Source organism: Phascolarctos cinereus, unplaced genomic scaffold, assembly GCF_003287225.1.
Source record: "Phascolarctos cinereus isolate Bilbo 61053 unplaced genomic scaffold, phaCin_HiC Scaffold_5;HRSCAF=322, whole genome shotgun sequence".
NCBI lineage: Eukaryota > Metazoa > Chordata > Mammalia > Diprotodontia > Phascolarctidae > Phascolarctos > Phascolarctos cinereus.
In genome coordinates this window covers 273033476-273046597 of record NW_027555958.1, presented here as the reverse complement: position 1 = coordinate 273046597, position 13122 = coordinate 273033476, and the positions used below count along the sequence as shown (strand labels likewise).

Genomic DNA, 13122 nt, shown 5'->3' with positions numbered 1-13122 from the left:
GGACAAAACCATTCGCCCTCCCTCCCTCCCAGGAACACTGACTATGAAGCAATGAGACAGTCTCCTGCAGCTGGTGCCTCTGGTCACTTAGCCTGGACTCTGACCTTGTTCGGCCTCAGTGACTCTCACCTCTCCTTTTCAGAGCTATCGAGCCAAGCTGACCCCAGGCTGTGAAGCAGAAGCAGAGACAGAAGCAATGTGTGCCTTTGTCCAGCAGTTCACGGACGCTGAATACAACAAGGTAATTTCTCTCAGCCCCCTCCCCCGATCCCCACTACCACGTTCCTTCTGGTCCGCTCTGCCGTGAAGTAAAGCGGGCTGAAGTCATCCCTCCTTACCTCCTTTCCTTTCTTCCTCCCGTCCCCTTTCTCCCTTCACTTCCTTCTTACTTCCCTCTCCTCCTTCCTCCCTCCCTCCCTCTATCCATCCTTCTCTGCCTCCATTCCTTTCTCCCTCCCTCCTTCCTTCTGTCCATCTGTCTATCCCTCCTTCTCTCCCTCCCTTCCTGTCTCTTTCTCTTCATTTGCCCAGCACCCACTCTACAAGGTGCTTTCCTGTCTTGTTTCCCACTTTTCCCTAAGACATACCCTTGAGCTTCAGCCAAACTGGATTCTTCCCTCCTCCCTAATTTGCACTTCTTCACTTATATTATGAGAGACTGGTGGTGATAGAAAAGCTGGCCTTGAAGCCAAGAAGACCTGGGTTCATGATCCACACACCCCTAAGACCTGGACAAGTACCTCTCAGTGCTCTAGACAACTTTTAAGACAGAGTCACAAAGAAGGTGCCAACCTGCACTGATAGAATTTCCTCATCAGGGAGTTCCTTGTGCTAAAGAAATCATGGGTCCAGGCTGTCTGCCCTCATTTATCCTATTCTTTCCACCAGAATCTCCTCCCACTTCTACCTCTGAAAAGTTTGCCTGTTTGCCTTTCCTTCCTTTGCTCCTCTTGTGAAGTATTCCCTTGATACTGAGTCTTGTTCATCATTGCATCCTGCCACAGCCCCCATCTCAGTGGGTTAAAAGGGGCTTAACACGCCCATCCCATTAATCTTAATTTAAAATTCCTCCAACATTCAGAGGGAAAGCCAAGCTTGAGCATCTGCAGACCTGGGTTCTGGTCCAGGCTTGACCATTGATGCCCAGGATGACTTTGAGAAAGTCAGTTTGCTTTCTCGGGTTTCCTTCTCTTCTTAAATGAGGTTGGACTAAATGATCCCCAAGGTCCCTTCCAGTTGTGCTATTTCTTGCTGACTTCTCAGTTTAAAAGGAAAAAAAGTATATTCATGTTTGCCAGAGCTTCAGACAAGGGAAAGAATGATCAGACTTCCAGTAGTGTGGGTCCTGGAGCTTGCTAACCCTATTCCCTTTTCCCTGGCCTCCCTTCCCCCTGCAGGTACTGGAGGTGCTCCTGCCCCTGAAGGATCTAGAAGCCCGGGTCTCCGCCACAGTGGACCTGATAACTCAGAACCACAGGCATATCAGCCGCACAGAGCTCAGCTTCGCTGCATTTTCCTTCTACCACAAGCTAAGAGCTGCGGAGCAGTATATACCCAAAATCAAGTATCACGGCAATGTGACCCTGTTAAGGGCCAAAACCAGCAGCAAATATGGCGAGGGTCTGGGCAAGGATTACAACCTGTCAGAGGTAAGGCCTTCTGTATGCCCTTCAGGACCACGCTCTCCCAAACCCTCCCCGAGGATCCCCCTGCACCAGAACCATATGTGGCAAATCCTTCACCTGGGGAAGATTGAGCTGAACCCTCCTGAATTCCTACACAGGCTCTTCTCCCATGACCCAGGTCTCTCAGCCTGACCCAGGACCAGAACATTGAGGCTCACTCCCTCATTTGCCCACAGTGATACTACTACTAGAATCCTATGAGACAGTGGTTTTGATAAAATTTCTCTCCTAAAAGCTTACAGCAGTATGATATGGAAAGACCACTGGCCTGAGAGCCAAGAGACCCAAGTGCTAATCCCAAGGCCACATGTCCCTGGGCATGTCTCCTCACCTCTCTGAGGGGTCAGGCTCCTTTGGCTTCTCAGGAGAAACCTCATTTCCCCTTTCCATCCCTACAGTGATCAAGGAGGTTACAGGGAAGCTGTCTGGTTGGCCTTGAAGGGCAGCTAAGAGTAGAGAGGTGGTGAGGTGCTGAAGGTCTAACCACCTCGTTGGCTTGCTCTTCTAGGTCTGTGATGGGAAGGTGTCTGTCCACGTCATTGAAGGTGACCACCGTACATTGTTGGAGGGCAGTGGCCTGGAGTCCATCATTGGCATCATTCACAGTTCACTAGCAGAGCCTCGAGTCAGCGTACGAGAGGGCTAGATTGCTTCCCCGTCCCTTGGTTCCTTCCCACAGCCAGGGCTACATCTCCTGTCACTGGCAGGAGATGGAATTATTTTGACTTTCCCTCCCATACCTCCTCTTCCCCCAGCTCACACCGCTCTCCACCTCCCACCCTAAGGAGACAGTACCCTGTTAATGCAGTTCTGCATCTAAGCCAGGTCTGAAGGAGAGTCCTCCTGGTGGTATCCCTTCCTATTGCCCTCCCCCTTTGTCTGTTCCAGTTGGTACCCAAGCCATCCTCATCTGGCACTTTCGGAACACACATTTATCCCTCACCCCTTCCCCTGCCCACAGTCTCCCAGGTAGGAGTAAAATTTGTTCAAGGTCATTATTGTCTGTGATCATCCCTTACCATGTTCCTCATGCGAAAAATAAAGGCCATTTGCAACTAGCCAGGCACTGAGACTAGGATGCTAGGGTCCAGGCTGATTTGGAGATTTCTGTTTTTGATCTGTGAAGAATCAGCCAGTGGCCAGCAAGATGGATGGGGCTGAACCTTTTTCATAGCCATGTGGTGTTTTTTGTTGTGTTTTCATTTTTCATTTGAAACTTTGTATTTATTGCATCATCAGCAAGAAAATGTTCCAGAGTATTCCTCCACCATTTGTAAAAAGACCAGAAGAAATGCCCCTTGGCAGATTTTTTTTTTAATCCAGAATTCTCTGGTTGTTCCTTTCCATGTTTTATTTTGTGTGGAACGCCTTTGTTTTGCTTTTACCATAGTTATCCATCTCAACCTGATAATGAAGAAGTGAAGCTTCCCATTCTCCCTTCTCTCATCTGCAGGAAGGGGAGAGAATAGTAGGGTGGGAGTGTGGCCTGCCCCCCCCCCCCGGTTCCTCCTGCCCTCTCCTGGAGCAGCTTGAAGGAACAGAGAAAAAATGGGGTGGGGAAAACCCCACCAAAGGAATTGTCAGCCCGGAGTGGTTTCAGGAGCAAAGGAGTGAGCTTCACTGGAAGGTCAGCCACAATAGGAGAGCCCGTGAAAGGACTTGATTCTCAAAAAAAGGAGGAGGAAAAGTGACATTTTATCCCCCTGGGACCCAGCAAGACTCTCCCTGCCACCATGTGCTGGTGTGCTATGTGGGCCTTTAGGGCAATGGACAAGTGATGCCCAGCTGCATTTATGATACAGAGGCTACTGGGACAGAAGCCAGGATCTTACCACCTCCCCCACAGGGGCCCCGTTCATATTTCCTCTGTCAAGTCATTGAGCTGGCAGGGGGGGCCTCCTTGGAGGCTGGTTCTGAGCCTGTACCTGGCTTCTAGCACCACCCCTCTGTGGATCGTGGCTGGGGCACTGTTTGTTTTTGTTTCTGTTTTTTGTCTTTTGTTGTTGTTTTTTAAGAAGATACATTTAATTCAAACTGCTGCTTGTATTTTGAAAATTTCAATGTGATTGTCAATGTAAAGAATCATGTCTGGATCCTGTTTCATTTCACCCACTTGGTGAAAGTGTTATTCTTGAGATTGTCCTGCTCCCCACCCCACAGCCCTCCTGATATTAAACCACATGGGATCTCTGGCTTGGCTCCTCTGTCTGTTTTCTCTTCATTCCTCTGTGATGCTCTGCCTGGGAATCTGTAGGTAGGATGCAGCATTAGCAGTGGTCTCCTCTCTGATCCCTGGCCTGGAAGAAAGAGGGTGGGCAAATCAAATTACTTATAGGATAAATACTTTTTAAAATATTATAAGGTATCAGGCTTTCTATAATTGGTGGAATTTTTAGCTGAAACTTAAGGGAAGCCAGAAGGTAGAAATGAGGAAGAGGATCCCAGACATGGGGACAGTCAGTGAAAATACCTGGAGCCAAGAGATGGTGTCTTGCTCTAGGAACTGCACGGAGGACCATTACTGTATTGAAGAATATGTTGGGGGAGGGAGGGGAGAGAGAGGTTATGAAGGGCTTTGAATATCAAAAAGGATTTTGTGTTTGATCCTAGAGGTGATAGGGAGTTGCTGGAGTTTGTTAAGGAGGTGATAGGGTCAGACCAGCACTTTAGGAAAATCATTGGCAACTGAATGGAGTATGGATTGGAGTGGAGAGAAACTTGAGGCAAGCAGACTTGCCACCAGGCTATTGCAGTAGTCCAAGTGTGAGGAGAAAAGGACCTATACCAGAATAGTGGCAGTGTCAGGAGAGAAGAGAGGATATACAAAAGAAAAAAGGTAAAATTAACAGGCCTTGGCAACAGATTGGACACGGAGAGGTGAGAGATAGTGAAGCAATGATAACACCTAACTTGTAAACATGGGAGAGTGGGAAATTGATGGTACCCTCAACAGTAATGGGGAAGTTTGGAAGGGGACAGGTTTTAGGGGAAAAGATGAGTTCAGTTTTGGATAGGTTGAGTTTAAGGTGTCTATTGCACACCCAGTTCAAGATGTCTGAAAGGCAGTTAGAGGTATGAGACAGGTGGTCAGCAGAGGGGTTAAGACTGGATAAGCCGATTTGAGAATCATCAGCATAAAGATGATAATTAAATCTATGACAGCTGATGAGGTCACCAAAAGGAGTACTGAGTGAGAAAAGAAGGGAGCCCATGGGACATCCCACCCACCTTCAGGGGGCATCACCTGGATAAAGATACCAGCAAGGAGTGGTAAGATAGGAGAACAAGGAATGAAGGGGGTCCCAAAAACCTAGGAGGAGAGAGTATCAAGGAGAAGGTGATTTAACAGTGTCAAAAGGCAGAAGAGATATAGGATTCCCATACCAAAACCTACTCTTCTATACCATGACTTCCAATCCTTTGACCTTTTGGTTCTCTCCTAGATCATCACTCCTACACTAGACAAGCTCTCTTCCTTTCCTTATCTTAGCCTGCCAGAAAAATGAGGATGGAGAGAAGGCCAATTTTGCAATCATGAGATCACTAGTACCCAGACAGCAGTTTTAGTTGAATTTAGTTCAGAAGCCAGATTGTAGAGAGGAGGGGTTAGTAGAGACACCTATTGTAGATGGCTTTCTCAAGGAATTTAATTACAAAAGGCTGAAGAGATGTGGGACAACAATAGGATAGAAGGATCAAGTAATTTTTTGAGGATGGGGGAGACATAGGCATATTTGTAGGCAGTAGGGAAGGAGCCAGTAGATAGAGAGTTAGGAGATAAGTGATAGAGTGAGAATGATGGGGAAAAATCAGCTGAAGAAGACAAAATGAAATGGGATTGCTTGTACAAACAGAGGAGTTTGCCTTCGCAAAGACTAAGGCCATCTCTTCAAATGAGATGGGTGAAGGAGGAAATGGTGACAGAAGACATTTGAAATTGATACAAGATGAGGGTGAATGGCCTCAATTTTTTCAGTAAAATATGAGGCAAGATTCTCAGATGAGAGGGTGGAGAAAGGAGAGACAGAGAAGGTTTGGAAGGGCCTCTGTGGAATGGGATAATGAGTTGAAAAGAGAAATGTAGAAGGATTTCCTAGCTGGGAATTGAGGGCCTAGTTGAGATTATGTAACCAATTTTAGTGGGCCCAATCAGAGCAGTTGGGTGATTTTCTCCATTTTCATTCAGTAGTACGTGTGTAGTAGCAAAGGTGCAAGTGATCCAGGGCACAACTGGCAATATAAGGGGTACAGGGACTCAAGAGGATAGTGTAGAGTTGAGCTAGTTTACAAGGGATCAAAATGATGAAAGGAGAGTGTGTGGCTAATGTGGGGGTGATGGCCTGGGAGAGGACTGAGGGGTCCAGAAATTGTTAAGTCACAGTGGGATTTGGTATGGAAAAGCAGAGGAAGAAGTAGAAAGCCAATAGATTGGGATCATATAAGGGAATTTTAGAGTTCTTGAACATGGAGGTGGTACATTTGTAGGTGATGGAAAGAACAAGAGTATGACCATCTTGATATGTTGTTGAGGTCATAGTAAGTGAGTAGGTTGAGGAACTAGGAGGTAAGAGTATTTGTGGGAATATCAGTAAGATGAAGTCCCTGAATGTAGGAGTTGAAGGGGAAAGGTTGTGAGCCAGGTGCTGAACTCCAAAGGAAGAAAGGGGAGGATTCTGAGGGTCTGTAAACAACTATCGTAATTTTGATTGGGTGAAAGATGTGGACTGTATAGCCCTCAAAGGAAGAGAGTGCTGGTGATGGGGTGGGGGAAGCCTAGAAGTGGCAATGAGGAGCAAGAAATATTCCAACTCCCCCACTTTGACGAGTGAGCTGGAGACAATGACTGAAAATGCAGCCAATAGTGGAAAGAATGATCAGGGAGGCTGTGGTTATGTGGTTATCAGGGGTAGCTGGGTCTCAGTTATAGGCATAAGATGGAAGGAGTAGGAAAAGACATAAGATGAAAACAAATTTGTTGCCTATGGAGCAGGCATTCCAGAGAGCACAGTGAAAGGGGTAGGTAGTATTTGGTTAGAACTTTGGGGAGGGTGGGTTGAGAGGGATATGAATAAGGAATTGAGTAGTGGAGGATGGGCAATGGAGTTTGGGTGATGACCTACAGGAGTTCAGAATTACTGGAATGTGTAGGATATGACCAAGTATGAGTACGCTAAACATCAAGTGAGGGATTCCTCTCTTCTTCCCAGCAAGGGACTGGAGATCAGAGAAAAGACATGGACAGCACAGAACGGAAGACCCATTGTTAGATGGAAGGCTCCCATTTCTCCACTCCTTCCTTCTGGAAGCTGGAGATCAGGTAGGGGATGGTGCAGTAGAAGATGAAAGACATACTGTAGATATGCAGCAGGGGATGGAAGTCAGTTTCCCACATGGTAGGAGATAGAAATCTGGACCCACATGGTAGGAAGTTGCACCTAGCCAATTATCCTCAACATTTCCCTCAGGAGGCTGGCACGGTAGATGGAGGTCACTTTCCTCCAGAGGCTCGCATAGAATGAAATGGAAGCCAAGCTCAGGAGAGGGAAATGACCTGAAGCCTAGTCAATCCTAAGAGTGATGAAGATGGGCCTCCCACCAACTGCAAAGGGGAACAAAGATTGTCAGGATCAAATAATGTAGTGGAGAGCTAGAACCCTTCAGGAACATGGTCTCATTGAACACAAAGAAGGAAGCAGTGCAGTGACAGAGGCCTACTCTCATGAATCCTCCATTCACCCAACAAACATTTCTTAAGCAGCTACTGTATGAAACACTACTGGGAACATGAGAAAATACAGGGGAAAAAATAATCAAAAGACAGCCCAACCCTTTGAGTTTTTACCTTAGATGAAGAGATAAGTCCATTGGGTCCCATGAGATGACAATTACAAAGCAAGATAGAAACAAATGTTTAGAATATTATAGTGAACCCCACATACCTGAGTCCTGGTCCCACGGTTGTGCTACTACCTACCTGTGTCTCTGGACAAGTCACCTCACCTCTCTGAGAGCATTAGGCTACACAACTAAGGAAGTTCTTTCCTAATTCTCAGCATTCCGTGACTTCTTAGAAGAAACCAAGAAACCAAACAATCCCTCCTTTCCCTCCCTTCCCCTTGTTCATAAAGGGACATGGAATAAAAATATCATCAGGGCAGAACAGGGTTAGTTAGGTGAGACTTCTCTGAGGAGGTAAGCATTGAGTTCTTGAAAATTTGAGTTCAACCACTTAGTTCTTGAAAACCAACAGAAAGGAGATGGGATTCTATTTAAGGTGCAGGCTATAGCATGGACAAAGGTATAAGAGCATCAGGAAATGAGATGAAGTCACCTGACTAGTAGAATAACTATTCTGGGTGGTCATAAGTGGAAAATGGAGTCAGAAGAGTGCTGAAGGGACCATTTTTATATTTTTGAGAACGAACACAAGAAAATACACGCTGGCCAAGTGACTGGGGCACTAATGGGAGTTACAGGAGGTGGGACAGGAGGGAAGCTGAATGACAGGTCTAAGTGACTCATCCTATACCTCAGTGGCCATCCCTTCCTATTGCCATAGATTCCAAGGAAGGAGTTTGCATATTTTCCTTTCCATTGTAGTATTTTGGAAACCTGAGGAGGAAAGGGGGAATAGTGTCCAAGCTGTTATGAACAGATCTACCCTTTGCAAATCTTCGCTGTCCATAGTCTTATCTGGGATTCCAGCCCTGGAACTCATGGAGGAAGGTACATACCCCTCACCCATCAAGTATGGAACTCCATAGTACAAACCTATTTCACAAGGTTGTTGCATCATAAGCTTCTGTAAAACATGAAAAAATAGTATGTAGAAGTGAATTATATAAGGCAGCATGACATCATTCACCACATTCATTTTCTGACCTGAAATTTACACAGTAATAATAACATTTACATAGCTTTTTCAAGTGTGCAAGGCATTTAACATCTCATCTGACCTTACAGTATCATGAGATCGATAGTATTATCTCCATTTATTGATGAGGAAACAGAGTCAGTCACTTTCCCAGTAGCTAATAAGTATCAGATCTAGGATTTAAACCCAGCTCTTCCTGACTCCAAGTCCAATATCCCGCCCACTGTACTACATTGCCTCTCTATAAAGCATTAATATAACCTGTTACTCACCGCATCCTTAAGAGGTTAGAAGGGTGGGAATGGACACTGAGACAGACTATTCAGTCTAATTCTATTCAATAAATACTTATAGAAGGTCTGTTATGTTTAAGGCAGTTCTGGGTACTGAAGAAGATACAAGTATAAAATAAGATACATCCTCTGCCCTCAAGAAGTTTCCAATCCAGTGCTTTTTTTTGCTGAGTGATTGACTTTACCCTCCAAAAATATGTGGCCCTAGCTTCTGGTGACCACACCCTCTCCCATCGCTGGTAGGGCCTACAAGGAGGACTAGGATATAGAGTGCCATTTTGGGTTCAGTCAGTGGTGAGATTGTCTGGACAATCACAGGACCTGAGAAAACCAGCAGAGGAAATCCAAGAAGCAGACAACAGGGAGGGATTGGGGAGATGTGGCAAAAGAGTCTTTGGCCCTTTGACCCAGCAATAGCACTTCTAGGGCTGTATCCCAAAGAGATCATACAAATGGGAAAAGGACCCACATGTACAAAAATATTCATAGCAGCTCTTTCTGTGGTGGCAAAGAATTGGAAATTGAGGGGATGCCCATCAACTGGGGAATGGCTGAGCAAGTTGTGGTATATGAATGTAATGGATACTATCGTGCTATAAGAAATGATGAACAGGCTGACTTCAGAAAAACCTGGAAAGACTTGTATGGTCTGATGCTGAGTGAAATGAGCAGAACCAGGAGAATGTTGTACACAATAACAGCCATGTTGTATGATGACTAATATTGATAAACTAAACCCTTCCCAGCAATACAAGGTTCTAAGACATCTCCAAAGGCCTCATGATGGAAAATGCTATCCACATCCAAAGAAAGAACTATGGAATTTGAATGCAGATCGAAGCATACTATTTGCTATTTTTTTTTCTCTTCTGTTGAGTTTTGTTTCCTCTTTCTGGTGGTTCCTCTTATTGGTTCTAAATTTTACTTACAACATCACTAATCTGAAAATATGTTTAATAAGAATGTATATATATAGCCTATATCAGATTGTGCGCCATCTGGGGAGGGTGGTGGGGAGGAAGGGGGAGAAAAATTTTAAACTCAAAAGCAAATGGAAGTGATTGTTGATAAATCAAAATAAAAAAAATTTTTTTTAAAAAAAGAGTCTTTGGAAAGACTTAGGGGAAAGAGACTGTCTCCTAGCATTATTGTCCTGGGGAAAATGTGATACTAGATGTGGATTCAGGCATGGAGTGAGGGTAGAACCAAAGCCTGGTTCCTAGATTAGGATGCAAGGCCTCTGGGGAATAGGAACAAAATGGAACCAGCAGCAAGACTAACCCAGTGTTAGGCACGTGAGTCCTAGTGGTTTTTATCTGGCCTGCTTCGGTGACAGGTTTGGTTCCACAGGCAGGTGGAGGAGCTGAAGCTTCAAGAGAAAATTCTATGGCCCCAATAACAAAAATTAAGTGGAAACGGGGGCAAAGAAAAACAGATCATAGGGTTACAACCTCTGTCAGAACTGGAAGGGATCTTGGAATATAAAACATAGACTGTCAAAGTGGGAACATAAATACAAAAAATGTTAAAGTTGGAAGGAGCTTTGAAGATCAAACACCCTCACTCTACAGATAAACCTCATTCCCCTCCCCCATTCTTCTGGCAAGTGCTGGAGAGGGAGAGATAATACCTTGTCAATGGGGCACCTCCTGTTTTATCATTAGGTATCTTTGCCCTTTCCCCCCAGAGAACAGCCTCTTTAACATAACTAATTTCCCACTATCGCCACCCTTGCCCCCCACCCCCACAGGAGATGGACAGTGTTATCTTAGAACTAACACTAGGGGTAAAAGACTTCAGATTCAATTCTGCATACTTCATAGAATTCTCTGGGAATTTGGGGGAAGGGCATGGGGGCCAACAAGTTAAGACTCCCTGAAATCTCTTTGCACCAATCTGGGGGACTCTATGCTTCAGCTCCATTGGAACTGCTGGGTTCAGGGATACCATGGCCATGTTCCACACATTCCTCCCTTTCATCTCTCCAAATTGAATCCATCTCCCATCCCCTAAATCACACCAGAAAACTCTCCAGATGCTGAGTACAATTGCCTCTTCACATCTCATTTCTTACTTTTTTGTTTCCCAGTATCTCCTCCTGAATTCTCTTGTCTCTTTCATTTCACTTGAAGCAATTTTTGCATGCTGACACAAGCCCACCTAAGAGCCCAACCTGCTAGATCAGAGCTTTTTCCTCTGCTTTGTCACTGAGGAGATTTCCATCTTTAAGGGTAGGATAATCTCTGAAAAATACATGTTAAATGGGGATTTAAAAATACTTAGCATTTCCTGACCCCCTTGCCCCAAGAAGAAATAAAAATTGAAACATTTTTTATATGCACAAGAGAAAAGGAAGTTCAGAAGGAAACAGAGACAAGCAAGACAGCTTCTAAAGTATCATGTTGAATTTATTATAAATGCTAGCAATTATTATTGTTAACCACATAACCTTTGACCAAGCCCATAGGATTACATGTGGAAAGTAGTATGCGAACATAGACACAAGTATCTGTTGTTCATGGTGGTTCTGTGAGAGTTTCTTAGTTGCCACTGGACTAGGGATGACATATATTGGGCACAAGAGGAGGATCAAAAAAGGGGTAGGATGACAGAGAAAAGGTAGAGTTGCTCAACTCTTATTTTACTTGTTTTCTTAGACAAGGAGAATGATCTTTGGACTTGAAAGGACACAACAAAAATGGTAGATAGAGAGTTTAAACACAAGATAAGTAATGAGACAACAGGAGAGCACTTAGCTGCCTTTGGTGACTTGGTCAGCAGACCAAGATTAAGTATATCTCAGGGTCTTGGAAGATATGATTGCTGATCCTCTGTCAGGGATCTTTTCAAGATTATAGAGAACAAGAGGAACTGGAGAAGGGCAAATGCCCCAATTTTCAAAAAAGTGAATAGTGGTGTCTGCAAATAATAGACAAGAGAGCTTGACTTTGAGTCCTTGTAGACCTATTTTTAAAGGTATGATCAGTGTATATCTAAAAAAGAATCAATGAGCAGTAGGAGCCAACATGGCTTCATTAAGAACAAGTCACACTAGACTAACTTTATTTCCTTTTTTTTGGACAAGGTTATTAGACTGGTAGATGAGCTGTATAAATATGGCAATTCATCTGTCTTGGTGGTGGTTGCAAGTCTGAGAGTTCAAATAAACAATCCTTTTAATAAAAATGTTTAAATTCCCCCAGGTAAAAACAGTACCCAAGGTAGTTAAAAAAAACAGTTCACAGGAAGATAAAAGCAGATAAAAGCTACTGGCAAAAAGGTTAAAAGAAAGGAGCAACATTTCTCAGGATCTTCAGAGCTCACTGCCAGAGACTGAGAGCTATCTTCCTTGCCCAAAAAGCCTACAACCCAGATCAACAGACCTGGGGACAAAGTTAAATCAAACTGCTCAAGGTCTGCTCCATAGCTTCATCATTCACAAAAGCTCTGGCTGAAGTAGGGCCAGGGTGGGGGTAGAGGGTAAGTGTGGACATTTAACTCAAACCTCTCCACTATTCTACTAATGCTCTGCATCACACCACCACCAATCAATCAACATGTACTTTATCAGGTACCTAATAAGTGCTGGGGATATAAGTTAAAAAAAAAAAATTCTGCCCCCAAGGAGTTCTCATTCCACTGAGGGAATACAATGTTTGCAAATAAGTAAATCTAGGCTATATATATATATATATATGTATGTATATATACCAGGACTGAAGGGCTGCCCACATGTGCAGCACACGATGTGTGGGCAGAGGGGAGCCGCTGCACCCATGTTTAATGGATGGATGTGCACCTCACTCATACTAGAATTGTGTCTTAGCGTACAAGCACCCCACAGGATAGTTCCTATGTAGGATCAGCCTACATGTGCCTCAGCGGCTTATCTCAGTAAAGTCTAAAGGAATGTATGTGAAATTATGGCTCACCTGTTTCTGGAAACTTGCATTTGACTAGTAGTATGAGTATAATAGTTCTCTCTAACATTGTGAAAAATCCAAACAAGGTCAGTGACCATTCCTCAAACTCAAAACAAGCGGTAGTTAACATATATAGCAATAAACATTGAGCAGGATGCCTTTATATCAGCAATTTCTAGTATTGTCACCTGGTTCTATGTGACACTACTTCTTCCAACCCACATAAATCATTGGCATTTCTATATGTTACCAACAAAGCCCAACAGCAAGAGCTAGAAAGAGAAATTCTATTTAAAGTTACTATAGATATTATAAAATATTTAGGAGTCTACCTACCAAAACAAACC

General features: G+C 44.2%; 1 protein-coding gene and 1 long non-coding RNA gene across 4 annotated transcripts in view; one reads left to right on the top strand and one right to left on the bottom strand.

The window, feature by feature from the left end:
• Nucleotides 1-3877, top strand: part of FASN (fatty acid synthase) — a 59488-nt gene extending 55611 nt beyond the window's left edge. For both annotated transcript variants that reach the window (XM_021000947.2, XM_021000946.2), the window contains exons 41-43: nt 143-241; nt 1398-1649; nt 2194-3877. In XM_021000947.2, coding sequence (XP_020856606.1) covers nt 143-241; nt 1398-1649; nt 2194-2331 — 489 coding nt within the window. In that variant the 3' untranslated portion in view covers nt 2332-3877. The remainder of the gene's footprint in view (nt 1-142; nt 242-1397; nt 1650-2193) is intronic.
• LOC110218315 (uncharacterized) overlaps nt 3779-13122 on the bottom strand; it is a 22010-nt gene continuing 12666 nt past the window's right edge. For both annotated transcript variants that reach the window (XR_002327265.2, XR_013487174.1), the window contains 2 exons: nt 8347-8487; nt 3779-3982 (listed from right to left, as the gene is read on the bottom strand). This is a non-coding gene — a long non-coding RNA (uncharacterized LOC110218315). The remainder of the gene's footprint in view (nt 3983-8346; nt 8488-13122) is intronic.